Genomic DNA, 15,717 nt, shown 5'->3' on the forward strand with positions numbered 1-15,717 from the left:
TTTTTACAATTTATAGTGACAATTCTCCTAAATTATCTCTGATTCTCAGAGGTAGTACTGAGAAGCACTGGGAGGTAAATGATTTGGTTAATTACCCAAAGTTGGGCAAATTTAACCCCTCCAACCCTTGGTTTCTCAGCAGGATACGATTAGCAAGAAGGGCAGAGCTGAACTTGAAACTTAAATTAGGATACCATTTACCCCGGCATAAAAGGCAAGCTAATGTGCAGGTTTCAGCTAAGACTGCCAGCACCCACCGTAGCAGCTCTCTTCATGCCCACACGTACCCTCTTTTATTTGAAAAAAAAAAGGCAGGTTACTCTTGCCTCTGCTTTTCCGCTTTTCCCCTCAACATTTTTGCTCTAAACATGTACCAGTCACATTCTTCTAAACCTAAATGAATGTAGATGTCATCATTTTAATTAATTTTAAATTAGAAAAGTGAAACATAGACATAATGAAAAAATGGCACCTAAAAAGGCATATACCAGCTTTGAACTCAACTTCCCTCCTGAAATGTAACCACTGTCAACTGATATGTTACCTCTTTTCAGAAATATCTTCTGCCCATGCAACAGTGCATTTGTGTGTGTAGATGGGTGTGTATATAGTTTGTAAACAATTTTAAATCTGTCACTTTAATTTTTGGTTAAATAGCAATACATCCTAGATATGTCTTAGTATAAGAACATTTGAATTTACCACATTAAATTTTATAGCTGCAGAGTATCTCTACTAGAAAGCTGCACCATAATTTATCTGATCAGTTCCTCTAGTTTTTGGCTGTTACAATATTGCAATGAACAGGTTTGATGTTGATATTTTATTATTGTTGTTTTCTTTTTGATTAGCAGTGCTCTGAGCCTTTACCTTTCCTTTAAAAGAATAAAGTTTGACTGTTGATTATGTTGTAATTGAATAAATAAGCCAAATAGATAAAATGGTTATATAACATTATATCAGGGGTCCCCAAACTTTTTACACAGGGGGCCAGTTCACTGTCACTCAGACCATTGGAGGGCCTGACTATAAAAAAAACTATGAACAAATCCCTATGCACACTGCACATATCTTATTTTAAAGTAAAAAAACAAAACAGGAACAAATACAATATTTAAAATAAAGAACAAGTAAATTTAAATCAACAAACTGACCAGTATTTCAATGGGGACTATGCTCCTCTCACCGACCACCAATGAAAGAGGTGCCCCTTCCGGAAGTGCAGTGGGGCTGGATAAATGGCCTCAGGGGGCTGCATGCGGCCCGCGGGCCGTAGTTTGGGGACCCCTGCATTATATAGTTTAAAAAATGCTTTATTATTTCTTGATAGTCAATATTGAATAAAAGAAAAAGGAATTAGCAAAAAAAAAAGTGACAAGGTTCAGTATTTCAAGAATATGTTTATATAATAGTTGTCCAGATAAACTGAGTTTCAATATTCTGAAGTTCAGTAACAATGTGCTTATGAGGCATTAGTATTTATTTTCAGATCTTTTTCTAAGTATGATGGTATTGGGTAACTCTAACGGGAGTTAGAATTAATCCTTAAAAATAACTGAGTGTAATTAAATATGGGCAATGAAGAACAAGGAGAAATGCCCCAGATACTCTTCTGATATAAATGTCATTTCTGAGGATTGGTCAATGTTTCTTTTTAGCTTTTTAAAAAAGTCTCTATGATAACTGTCATTTGGAACACACCATGGTCTCATCATTTATAACCTCCTGTCAGACTGGCTCCAGTCATCTCAGTTACCTTGAAGAACTGCACAACATGTCTGTTACTGCAGAATGATCAATGTGAGCAGAGCTATTGGTATGTTTTTCCATAGTCCAGATGTGGAGCCTTTGTTTACCAAAGAATTGTTTTAAATTTCAGAGGAGCCTGACCTGTGGTGGCGCAGTGGATAAAGCGTCGACCTGGAAATGCTGAGGTCGCCGGTTCGAAACCCTGGGCTTGCCTGGTCAGGGCACATATGGGAGTTGATGCTTCCAGCTCCTCCCCCCTTCTCTCTCTCTGTCTCTCCCTCTCCTCTGTAAAAATAAATAAATAAATAAATAAATAAATAAATAAATAAATAAATAAATAAATTTCAGAGGAAAGACAAGAAATAAGTACCGTATATATTTCTGTCACTGGATAACATATTTGCTCTTCAGGCTTTGGAAAACAAGATGTACATCCTTTGGTGCTTGCTTTTATTTGTAATGATTGATAAAATGGCATATTTATTAGGACTTAAATGTCTTTTAAAGAGGATGACTTCTAATTGGTAAAAAAGCATAATAATGTACTTCTTAATGTTGCACAACTGACTTTACAAAATCATCCCATAAAAACACTCATTATAGACATGGCATTCAAAAAATGTCGTACCTTAACTTGGAAATCAAATTATATTTACAATTATAAAGCTTTGAGGTGATTCCGTTAGGAGAGTTGTTTGCTAATTGCACAGTTTAAGCTTTCTAATTTAACATTAGGGGAAAACAGGATAGTCATCTGAAAAGAAGCACATAATAGTTTAATGGTTGGGATGTTTAAATATATGTAGATGTAGTTTCTCTTCTGGTTGCAATCTCTTTGGATTAGAAATCAATGCAGAGAAACTTCCCTGTGCATGGAAATAGGTCTTTATTTGGGTCAGGGGTTAAATACAATGTCCGTTCCCCTCTGCAGCCCCAGCTGGAAAGCAAATTCCACAGCAGTGACTGCCTAGACTTTTTGAGCTGGGCGCGGGGTGGGCTGTGTACCAACAGCCACGGCAACTGCAGACGGAACTGCAGCATCCCTTCCTGCAGCAGCGCGTCAGTCATTGGTTCCTCTGTGACACGTGACTGATAGAGCCTTTTCTGTGTATTTTCTCGCCCATCTGTGTGCAGGGCACTGATAGGCCAGGCTGATGCGCAGGCAATTTATCATCTTGATCTCCCACTGAGTCAGGGAGCTTTCCTGTCACCAGTATTGATTTCAGAGGATGGACTAAATTTCCTAGGATTTCCATTAAGAATTAAGATAAAAGCTCTAAGCACGCAGGGTAGCCAGACAGACATGGATATGAGATGGCACTGTGAAAACTCGCAGGTAGCTTCTTCTGTCACAGCCGGTGCTCAGCAGAGCTCAGAACTGCAGCATGCAGGGTTTAAGACACGAGAAGCCTGAGATCAATTAAAATGAAAACTAAGAATAAACTGTTTTGGATAAATTTTAAGATTTATATTAAACTAATTCTTCTTGGAGATTGCATGTCAAATTTATGCATGCTCTATATGAAATGTAGGAAGGTGGTTTTAAATGTTTAAATGTCCTTAAACCCTGAGCATGGTTGCTTCTAGTTTTGTTTGCTGCTTTACGTGAGCTTCAGAGGGTTTTTCTTTTAGCATGCTTGTTGCAAAAACAATAAAAAATTGTGTGCGTGTGTGTGTGTATTTATGTATTAAGCTGGTTTAAGTAAAAGCATGAATAAAAGCTGCTTTCAAGACTTGCCTGACTGCTTTATTATTGCTAATGACTTGGTGATAATTTTGCCTAACTATGCTTGAATTCTGAACGTGCATGCTTTTGCGGCAGAGTGGGATTTTCGTTGAGAATTTGTAAAGATGGAATGTTTGAATCAAATGTATGTTTGGTAAAACAGGAAACGTATTTGTGATCAGTGATTAAATCTGATTAACTAAGAAAAATATTTCCTAATGGTAAGATTTTGGGGAACATTTATTTACACTAATTCTGCTTACTGGAAAAAAAAATGCATGTCTGAGTTAATGGAGGTACTTATATTTTTGAAATACAAATTTTAGTTATTTCAAAGATAGAGAGTAAGATTTCAATTTTTAAAAATGCATTTGAGGTGAAAATATTAAAAGTTTTTTTTTTTTTTTTTTTTTAATTTAAATCCAGGAGAGGATTGTAAAACTGCCGTTTGTGTATGTGAGAGAGCTTGTGCAGGTTTTGTGTGTGTGTGAATTCTTTGGGGGATTTTTTTGATGTTTTTCTAACTCGTCCTTATTCTCTTGACGAGGGAGAATGCCTTAGCATTCAAGTATTTCCTAGGCCCTTGGGAATTAGAGCCAGCAGAAGCAAGAGTATGGCCAGATGGAACTGGCACTGCTTGGCAGGGAGTGGAGACAATAGGTGGGGGCGGAGCAGATGGAGGACAGAAGGGTTTGCCAATCAGAAAAGGGGAAGGGGGTGGGGTAGACTCTGCTTAATAATGAAGGAAGCCTGGCCTCTTTTTTCAAGGGAACTTCTGATTGCCTGTTCCTTTAATTATGAGATAGACTGTTATGTCTGTTGTGACAGCTATTTTTCATTAAATTAGGAAGCCTCTACTTCATAAATTAGGGAAGTCCCATGAATTGAAGTTGCTTTGCCAGATTGTAAATGGTGCTCTCTGTGCTGTTGTCACACATATATACATATATATTTTTTTGCCAGGTCCAGGAAAAGTAGAAGCAAAATTAAAAGCTATTGTATTATTCAGTTGGTGGTATCTAAACCTTAGTGTTGCAATAAATGCTAAACGTATTTAACCAGACCTTAGATGATTCAGACATCCATAGGATGTACTGACTTTTCCCTATTTTAGCTTTTGATTCTGAACATATTAAGAGATCATACTGACTAATCTGTTATTTTATTCTGGTTTGTAAACAGATCTTCATTTCTGGAATAATATAGAAAGTTTTATTTAGTTATGTGTTGATGTTGTCGTGGTGCCTGGGGACTGGACCAATGCCTAGTTCAAATTCGGACATGAAATTAATCTCTCAGTATCCTCCATCAAGTCTTCTGCCACCCAAACGCCTAGATAACTGGGAGTAGCCTTTGCCTAGCAAGATCATAGGACTGGAGAAAAAAAATGAAAACTTGTGAATGTTATCATTTTTATGATTTTTAGAATTTCCAGGTGAACTCAGACACAATTTCCAGTCCTAAGTACAACTGAATTTGACCAAAATCATGCTACTGAACTGTACCAATAAAACACAAATTTTGAAAGTTTAAAGATACATCTTTTGGTCTATGGTTCACCCACCACTCAATCATTTGGTTGGCGGACCTTGTTGCTGGAGAGAATTTCCATTCTTCGAAGGCAGTTTTGCTGTGTTGCATGTTTTGTTTGACTTACCTTTTGTACCTTGGCTTGAGAAAGAACTATGATAGATAAGAGAATGAAAACCTTTACCTTTACCTTTCCTTTACCTTTCCTACCCTAAGGTATCAAAGATAATTTACTAAGATCATTTATACTAATTTCCCCAGAGCTAAAACATTAAGCCAATTTCTTATACCTTCTGCAGTCCTTTTCCCCTATGCTCTACTCTTAGTAATTAATGAAAGGGTTCACTAAGCAGCAAAATACTCTTCATTTGGCCAATTACCTCTAACATTTTTAGAAAGAAATAGAGGCTGAAGACAGAACTTCGGACAAATGTATATTTTGGAAGGTTGGCTCCAAAATATTCAAAGGCAAGATAACCCAGTGATAAAGGATAAATATTTACTACTTTGTACAATCTTATCGCCAAAAAGGTTAAGAACCACATTCTCTGTATGAGCGAAGTGGAATAAAACTAGAAGAGATCTGAAGTGGTGTTAAATGTCTGGTCACTATAACATTTGAGCTCAACTTCCGAGCAAATGTCTCACCAAGACATTAACCAGGGAAGGGCTTATATATTTACATAGTAATTAGTGCTGTAGCATCGCATATTAAGAATGTTTGGGAAGTTATGATGAAATGTTACTGTCTGTGTGCCCTCCATATGCTCCTTTAATTTATGAAATGTGCTCATCGCACAGCATCTGGGTGCATTTTTAAACTACAAGTGCAATCAATTAACTCTATGATGGATGCAGTAGGCAGAATGCTAATTAATGGGAAAAGCCCTCCTCGCTTATACTCTGTAGTTTCCAAATGGAAAAAATAGCAGGTAGCCCAGAACTTCCCGCCTTTGTTTATATTTAGTTACAAGAAATAAGTTTTATTCCTACCCTTTTGGAAAATAACTTCTTTGAAACAAGCTTTTGCCCTGTCAAAATTAAAATGTTCTTAATTCCAGTGTTATGAGCACTAGAACAATTCTTAGGTGAACAGTATTAGTGAATATTTAATTACACTAAGACCAAGTGGTCTCTTTCATTTCCTGTTTTCTCTTTTCCCAGTCTTAATGTTCCTCTGCTGCTTTACCTGTTGTCTATAGACTCAAAAGCCATTTGCTCTAGATTGCAATATTATAAAATATAAACAATAAGTTATATATATTCAGGTGAGTGTAATGGCATCCAGTTCTGCTTTATACATTTTTGTGGGTATTTAGGCTTTAAATTTTTTTGATTTCTACAAAAGTTACTATGTTGACTCCAAAAGATTGATTTTACTTTCTGCTATCTTATTTACATTTACATTTACATTTACTTGACAGTTAATATTTGCATCTCCCTCTCTGGCACAGTAATTGAGTCAAGCACAATATTAGATATGAATAATAAGTAGTCAATTTCCGGTATGCAGAATAATTTTGGAGAATCACGAAAAATCACATATAAACATATGGGTATCTCTCTAGTGTCCCTTAGCAAATGAAGACAGTATAGGTTCAAACTGAATAATGGCCACAGGAAAGCAAAAATATGTGAGAGATGTTTTCTCTTTTTGTGTCATAAATTAAGTTGATTATCACTACACACTTCCATTTGCCCCTCAAATTTTTACCTTCATTTGAATTCATTTGCGTAAGCCTTAGTAATTATCTCAGAACTACTTCCTAAACATCGATTATCTATTTTTGCTTCCACTGTTGTAATATATATTTTTGATAGTGAATATTAAGCCACAATTTAATGATTTTCTTAATAACAAAAAGGCTCAAATTTTTTTCTTACTACTTTTCCACAACCATGTCTTTGGTTAGAAAGGCTCCATTATTTTAAGTACTGCTTAGTTTAAAAGACAAAAACTACATATAATGGAGGAATGACTTAAATATTATTTGAGGGGACCAAAAGAAATCAGTCTCCAAAACAAATCAGTGCTGAAGTCCATATACTCTCATCTTTGTTTTTACTGCTTTTTTACTAAAACGTCATGGATTTTGGGCCCTGGCCGGTTGGCTCAGCGGTAGAGCGTCGGCCTAGCGTGCGGAGGACCGGGGTTCGATTCCCAGCCAGGGCACACAGGAGAAGCACTTATTTGCTTCTCCACCCCTCCGCCGCACTTTCCTCTCTGTCTCTCTCTTCCCCTCCCGCAGCCAAGGCTCCATTGGAGCAAAGATGGCCCGGGCGCTGGGGATGGCTCCTTGGCCTCTGCCCCAGGCGCTAGAGTGGCTCTGGTCGCAACATGGCGACGCCCCGGAGGGGCAGAGCATCACCCCCTGGTGGGCAGAGCATCGCCCCTGGTGGGCGTGCCGGGTGGATCCCGGTCGGGCGCATGCGGGAGTCTGTCTGACTGTCTCTCCCTGTTTCTAGCTTCAGAAAAATGAAAAAAAAAATAAAAATAAAATAAATAAATAAAACATCATGGATTTTGTAGGATACCAATTTGGCTCTAAGTGTTTTTCAGATTTTTGAACAAAGACATGATTCTGTAAGTTCACAGCCTAGATTTACTAGTAAATTCATGAGAAAGTAGGGATTTAATAGTATGAATAAATATGTTCACCTGCTGATCTCTTCACATTTTTCAAATTGAAAGCTCTTTTAGAGCTCCAGAGACAATGCCTTCCCATTCAACCCTTCAGTGAAATGAATTTTCTTTAGAATGAAAAAATATTTATTATATATACAAAAGTGTAAGTTATATATAAATACTGTGTATAATAAATATATAACTGCCTTTATAATTTCAAAACACTAATATATCATTGACAGATCAAAAATATTGCACAGAATTTTGAATTTTTATTTATTTATTTTTTAGTGAGAAGAGATATTAAGATAGACTCCCACATACACCCCAACCGGGATCCACCTGGCAACCCCTGCCTGGGGCTGATGCTCGAACCAATCAAGCCACTGGTTGCAGGAGGGGAAGAGGGAGAGAAGAAGTAGAGGGCTGCTTCTTTTGTGTGCCCTGACCAGGAATCAAACCAGGGAAGTCCATCTGCCAGGCTGATGCTCTGTCTATTAAGCCAACTGGCCAGAACTGATTTTTTTTTTAAGCATCTTATTCTAGAGTTGCAAAGGTATAGTCTCAGGTGCCAATTTTCAATTATTCACATGTGTATGGTCCACATAATGGTTTATTTTGCATAAGCAAAAGTACTTTCTAGATCAATTACCTTACCATTGGCTTAAGAATCATTCTTTTCATTTGCACTCCAGGATTTCTCTCAATTATCTAGATTTAAATAGATCCCCTATCTGTTAGGTTTATAGTGGTGTGTGTATAATGTGTGTCTGTGTAATATACTGCTAAATAATTAGTTTTTAAATAATAGGTTTAAAGCCTACATATAACAAGCTAGAACTTTCAGGGGTAATAGCTACTCTTGGGTTTGCCATGAGTTTCCTTAGCCTTCAAGAATTTATTTTTTATTTCTAAAATATTGACAATTATAATGTATAAGCAAATAATGAGCACCTATGTCAGTGTTTTTTATGCATTTGATAGTTAAAATCTGTTAAAATATGTACTGATTGATTGATCTATACCAGAACTCTGCAAGATGTCATGGGTGATTCAAAGGAAAATAAGATACTTACTGTCTTCAAAGTCCAGCTGAAAAGTCAGGACAAACACATAAAATTAGAGTATTGAAGACTGAACTGTTTAATCCTACAGAACCAATTAATGAACATATATTTACTGGGTGTTAAGAGTTTAGTGTGGCCTACATTGGTGGACTAATGTTTTTACTGCTAGGTATTCCTTGTGTTTGTTTGAGTAGCTCTAGTTATCTAGTTGCAAAATAAAAAACATAAAATCCAAGCAAATTAGATGGGATACACATCCCATAATACTGGTACCAGCTTCTGAAGAGGAGTTTAGGGCACTGAGTGTATTTGAATATGAAGCAAGGTCCTAAGTATCTTGTCTTAAAACCAATCAAAGTGTGCCCTGGCCGGCTAGCTCATCCATAGAGCATCAACCCAGCATGTGGAAGTTATAGGTTTGAATCCAAGCTAGGGCACACAGGAGAAGGAGAAGCGCCCATTTGCTTTTCCACTCTTCCCCCTCTCCTTTCTATCTCTCTCTTCCTCTCCCGCAGCCAAGTCTCCATTGGAGCAAAAGTTGGCCCAGGTGCTGAGGATGGCTCCACAGCCTCCACATCAGGTTCTAGAATGACTCTGGTTGCAATGGAGCAACTGCCCAGATGCGCAGAGCATTGCCCCTTAGTTTGCATGCCGGGTAGATCCCAGCTGGGCACATGTGGGAGTCTGTCTCTCTGTCTCCCTGCTTCTCATTTTAGAAAAATAAAAAAAACAACAACAAACAATCCAAGTGGTTATTCCCTCTTATATATGTTTTAAGGACAACATATCAATATTTTTAGAAGCCAGTTTTCATGCTCTGTGAATAAGAAAGTAATACAACATATGTATAACTTTTTGTTTAAAAATCATCTACATATTTTGTCTGTACTCATTCTTTTTATTTATAAAAATGAGTCATTGTTACTAAATGTTTTCCTTTAAACATAAGAAATTGTTTTCCTTTTAATGATTGAATGATTGGGATGAGTTAGTTTTCCAATAGTAAATTAGACACATTGGAGTAAGTGTAACTATCTCACGTCACTAGGGTATAATTAAATGTTTGTAAATTATTCCAGCAATGATTTTCAGCATACCTGATTCTATTTTCTTCTTTACATTTGATTTTGTTTTCTTTTTGAAAGGGTACCTGCCAAAAAGCAAATAGAATATGGGTAGGTATAGGCAGTAAGCAACGGTCTGACCTTGAGTGAAATAAGTTTGAATAAGTGATAATTATGAAACAGTCTATTGATGTTATTGAAATGGTTACCAATATAGTACTATTGTTTCCTCAGTAAGTAGTCTAAAATACAATTACTAATTGGAGAAGACTTCATGAAACATTCATTAGAACTGATTGAAACAATAACTACATGTAAAATATCAAGCTGAATAGTTCTTGATTACTTTTCAAGCTAGATGTCATAAGATTAGGATGCTGTTTAAAGGTATCCTTGCAACAAGAATTTCCTAGATTCCTGTCTTGGTTTCCCGTATAGCCAGTGAAATTTAAATCACGGTAAATTGTGTCATTTTAAACGGAAACTTCTGATGCAATAACATATTAATACTGACCTTAACCTCTTTCTCTCTCTACCTCATAGTTCCCTAAGTGGTGCTTCAACTCTTTGTGATACTATAGGAAGAGAGATGAGGGGTTTAAAATAATTAGATGAAGTAAAAAAGTATATGCTTGGTTTATTGGAAAGTCTACAATATAAGGACACTTGCAAACACATGCCATTCAAATGAGGATAATACATGTTTTATGTCTGTGAATATTACAAAAGGGGGGAATTTATAAGTTGGTTTTCTTATGATTGTGGTTATATTTTTTTCTTTATGAATGTATCCATATTCTTTTTTTTTAAAGAAACTTATTTTATGTATAGTGGTTTTGCCAACTGATAGGTAATATATAGGATTGATCATTTACTTCACTTATTTTTTAAGTTTTTAAATAAATGTTTTAATTCAGAATAATTTAAATATATACAAATGTTGCAAGCATATTATAGAGAGTTCACTTTTCATTGAGCTTCCCTAAGGCTAACATTGTACTATAGTATTGTACATTTGTCACTGCTATAAAATTAACATTCACTGTGCCCTTTGAAAAATGATTTGTTTTTAGAATAGTATCATAGATGCCACTGTGTAGCTTTCATCAGACAATTTTGGACAATTTTAGCATCACTTGGTTTGATTTCCAGCAATACCTAAAGGAATCCTCCTCATTGCTACCCAGTATTTCTACTCAGAAACATTCAATCAAGTATATTAAGAAGAAAGACAAAAGAAAAATAAATTTGTTTAGTTTGTACACGTTTTTTTTTTCTTTCCACCCATATAAATATTGGTATTATTTGGAAGCTGGTCTCATAATCTGTTTCCCCCTTTCTGTTTCCTTGGGAAATGTATACCGTCTTCCACTTAGAAGGCTCTGCTAAACTTTGGACCTGCTTTGCGGCCAGTTCACCTCAAATTCAACATATCCCATTGTAAGCAGGTCATTTTGGAGAGTTTATCTAATTTTAAAACACTTTATTCTGATTTATGTAAAGGCATTACTGGAGACAGTAGTACCGCCACTGATGTGATGAGGACCAACCAGTTAATTTTCTGATATTTGATTTTGCCTCAGTTGTAAGGTGAGGAGTTTGTAGCTCTAATATGTTACGATTTTAAAGTATGAATAAAAGTGAATTTCCTTTAAAAGAAAAGGTTTTAAAGGCAAGTGGTTTAAAACATAGACTGTTTTCATTTTTTTGAATCATCTCCTCTGAATTTTAAGATTAATTTGCATCTGGGATTTGCTCAGGAAATTTTCGTTTTGAAACTAGTGTGTGGATAATTCCAGTCAAGACTAGCATTAATTAGAGGGAAAGCACTTTTCCACTACCATAATGAAGAATTCAGAGGCTCATTCACATTCTATGGCTGGGCTGGTAGATTTCAGAGAATTAGCAGTTTGGAATCCTAGAAAGTCACAATAGGAGATGCTATACACGACACATCCTTTTATTTCAGCACCATCTTAACAAACAAGGAAATTTTTGTAGTGTGTGCATTGCAACAGCGATCAAAAATCTGTGAAAACAAAGAAAAGGGGCCCCATATTTCCATTTCTTTCCTTGAGTTCCAAAACCTCAACCTTTCCTAAGAGACCTTGAAGTTATTTCAAATCTATTTTGTATACGAGTGACAAAGGAGCTAAATTATTCATTGTAAGTGAAAATATTTATTACCATGTGTCAAGAAACTCTATTTCCTTTTCTGGTATCCCTAACAAGAACCCTGTGGTGTAGAATCTACTAATTACCCACGTGAATACTGTACTTACCATGCATATTTTTAGGTTTTATATCAATAAATATTCTGTGAAGTGCTGCATTCTGAACTGAAAGTCCTTTATCCCTCAATCAGTTTTAGACTCTTCTCTAAGAAATAAGTAGCACTGTGGTTTCTAATGGAAGTTGAAAGAAAAGTGGTGACATAAGCTATCAACAACACAATTTGAGAAAAATTCTCGCCGCCGATAAAGATTTATAGAAAAATAAATTTAGCAAATGCCAAATGAGATCCTTAGAGAATAAGGCTTTATAAGAATTTTTCAAGAAACATGAAAAAGAAAGTATATTTGTGTTGGCCACAGAAGGTTAGATGTATAGAAAAAAATTATTTTTAGAGATATTTAAAATTTATATATAAAAACTAATATAGCTTACAAGTTTCCATAGTAATTTCAAATATTTAGCAAGGAAATATTCTCAAACATGGGAAATGAAATTAGAACTTGGCCATTTATAATTTCTTTTTCTTTTTTTTCCTTAAGTGAGAAGCAGGGAGGCAGAGAGACGGGCTTTGCATCCACCCAATGAGAATCCATCTGGCAAGCCCCCTATGGATTGATGCTCTGTCCATCTGGGGCCATTGCTCCATTGCTCAGCTACCAAGATATTTTAGTGCCTGAGGTAAAACCATGGAGCCATCCCCATTTTCAGGGGCCAACTTGCTCCAACAGAGCCATGGCTGCAGGAGGAGAAGAGAGAGATAGAGAGGGAGAGAGGGAAAGAGAAGAAAGAGGGGAAGAGGTGGAGAAGCTGATGGTCACTTCTCCTGTGTGCCCTGACCAGGAATCGAACTGGGGACATCTACACATGGGGCCAACACTCTACTGCTGAGCCAACTGGCCAGGGCCACATTTATAATTTCAAGACGTCTTAACATATGGAAGATGCAGTGATTGCATTTTTAAATGTGTTTTTCTATTTGTTAGCAGCATATAAATGTAGACAAGAGTTGGTGGATGTTCTGGAAATCAGCATTTTGAAGTACAAGTTGATATATATAGTAGAAGTTTGGCTATTAAAGGCATCTTACAATGATAGATTTGATTTCCAGGACACTTTTACCTTGAAACATTTCTACCTTATAGTATCCCCTGGACCTTTGAGAGTGTAAGAAGCACTATGGCAGTGGCACTAGAAAGAGCAAAGAAGGACAAGGTGTTATTAAGTGTAATAACCACGCACTTCTTGACCAGCTCTTTTCATTAAGGTCACATGAAATATAAGCCTGGAATCTGTTGCAGCAGCTTGGGAACATGTGGTCAATTTACCCAGTGTTAGTGTCTTTCTTGGCTTGTTGCCTATTATATATTTTATTCTTTTATTAGGAGTAATTCCTCTTATAATTTTAAATTTATTTCACCTGGTAGAATTGACTCTGGGAAATATATGCATGGATTCTGAAAGGATTTCATCAGATAACTCATTATTCTTTGATCATTTTAATTAAAGTGACTGAGAAACTACCTTTATTGTTTCACTGTCTATTGTTTGGTGCAAGATGTTCAAGGACAGGACAATCCTCTGGGATGCACTTTTCTGTTCTGTGTCTTCAGGTTTGGTATATAAGAGACGTATTTGCTGCCAGCAAAGAGCTAGGTCCTAAAGAGTCAGGTTAGTTGACTGGTACCAAAGCAGAGCTGGTTTGATGGATTGAGTTCCTTTCCTGTGTGCATTTTATTTGCTGCTTTTCTCTTAAACCACTTTCTAGAATTGTGAAACCAAGACCTATTCTATATCTCACTGCCTGAGATATTCATCCTACTTTCCTAAGTCTGAAATACTGTTGTCACTGGTCTCCTTTATAAAATGGCATGAGATAACCCATCATTATACAAACATAGGTGGAGGAACCTTTTTCTTTCATTTTCTCCTTCCTTCTGCTTATTCTTTTGTCTATAATTTACTGTTTGCTTTGCCTCTTTTCTTTTAACTTTCCCTCTTATAGAAGTCTGCAAATGGCATTTATTGCTTTCTTTTGCCCCATTTGTGTCCCTTAAAAATCAAATTTTGAAACCAATATGTAAGTATAAAATTGCTAGGTCACAGCCATTATTTTTAGACCTTATGGAGATCCAAAGATTCCGCAGGATTTTATGCCATTAATAGAAAGCATGTTGAGAATATTTTAACTCTTATGTGAATAGGACTCTCCAGAATTTTAGGAATGGAAAATATGATTATTCATCATAAGAATAGCTAATTTGGCAGAAACTATAGAGTTCTCAGGATATAAGTATTGGAAATTATTAGAAATTTAATTTTTTTTAGGAAATTTAATTTTTAAGTAAATCTCTGACACTTCATTTTTAATTGTGTTGGTTTTATTTTATTATATTTGTACTTTGTTTAATTTTTAAATAAGGGGATATTTGTTGTTTAAATTTTTAGTTATTTGATGTCTTAATCCATAGTATTTATATACAAGGATTCACAGAAGGATGAGCAAAAATGGTGTCACTAGTAACTGCCTGTCATGGGACAGTTTCCCTACTTCAAACAATGGTGAAATAGTCAATATTATAATTACCTTAAAAGCACTAATTGTTTTAGGTAAAAGCTATGATATTTAGAATAAAAGTAAACTGATTGAACCCAATTAATTTCACTTAATAGAGAAAGCATCAGGCCCTGTACATTGGCAGTTCATCTTTGGCTGTCAGTGAACCATTTTATGAAATTAAAAATCATTATATGTATGCCTGTGTGCACATATTATATATACATATATTTTTAAGTGTTTCCTTTGGAAAAATTAAAAATTCATAGATAATTGCAAAAAAAGATACTGAAGATGCATTACGGTAGTCCATTGTCAAAGCCCAAATACTGACGTTGCTGTAAGCCCTAGAACAGGGGTCCCCAAACTATAGCCCACGGGCTGCATGCGGCCCCCTGAGGCCATTTATCCGGCCCCCGCCACACTTCCGGAAGGGGCACCTCTTTCATTGGTGGTCAGTGAGAGGAGCATAGTTCCCATTGAAATACTGGTCAGTTTGTTGATTTAAATTTACTTGTTCTTTATTTTAAATATTGTATTTGTTCCCGTTTTGTTTTTTTACTTTAAAATAAGATATGTGCAGTGTGCATAGGGATTTGTTCATAGTTTTTTTTATAGTCCGGCCCTCCAACGGCTGAGGGACAGTGAACTGGCCCCCTGTGTAAAAAGTTTGGGGACCCCTGTCCTAGAACTTATTCAGATTTCACCAGTGACACATGCACATATTTGTGTGTGTGTGTGTGTGTGTGTGTGTGTAGTTCTATGCAGTTTCATCATGTGCAGCTTCTTGTAACCACCACCACAATCAAGATACTTAACTATACTTAAGACTCTCTTGTGTAACCCTTGATTATTACATTTTAATGGGACCTGAGGAGTCATCTACTCTCAACTACTTATTATTGGGATAAGGAGTGACTTGCCCCAGGTCAACAAGTTTGATAACTATTGAATGCCTAGTGGCATCTCAAAATGCTATGTCCTAACCTAGACCAGTTTCAGGAATCCCACCTACATTCTCAATTTATAAAGTATGCAGTTCTACAAGTTTAAAGATAAGAGAATTGAAGCAAACAAAAGCTTTAAGGTAGTTGAGTTGATCAATTTCATCGCAATGCTTAATTTTTAAAAAATTTGTTATTCTGTTACTGAATGTGTAATGGGTA

At 36.0% G+C, this 15,717-nt stretch overlaps 1 protein-coding gene across 23 annotated transcripts in view; it reads left to right on the plus strand.

Annotated features, from left to right (window-relative positions):
* Positions 1 to 15,717, plus strand: part of NRXN1 (neurexin 1) — a 1,251,736-nt gene that overhangs the window by 1,185,888 nt on the left and 50,131 nt on the right. Inside the window, exon 1 of one of the 23 annotated variants that reach the window (XM_066378303.1) lies at positions 3,005 to 3,085. The exons of the other annotated variants lie outside the window; for them this stretch is intronic. Within the exon in view, the coding sequence (XP_066234400.1) occupies positions 3,053 to 3,085 (33 nt within the window). The 5' untranslated portion in view covers positions 3,005 to 3,052. Of the gene's footprint in view, positions 1 to 3,004; positions 3,086 to 15,717 lie in introns of those variants that run through there. 23 annotated transcript variants of the gene reach the window in all.

Source organism: Saccopteryx leptura, chromosome 3 (assembly GCF_036850995.1).
Source record: "Saccopteryx leptura isolate mSacLep1 chromosome 3, mSacLep1_pri_phased_curated, whole genome shotgun sequence".
Classification (NCBI taxonomy): Eukaryota; Metazoa; Chordata; class Mammalia; order Chiroptera; family Emballonuridae; genus Saccopteryx; species Saccopteryx leptura.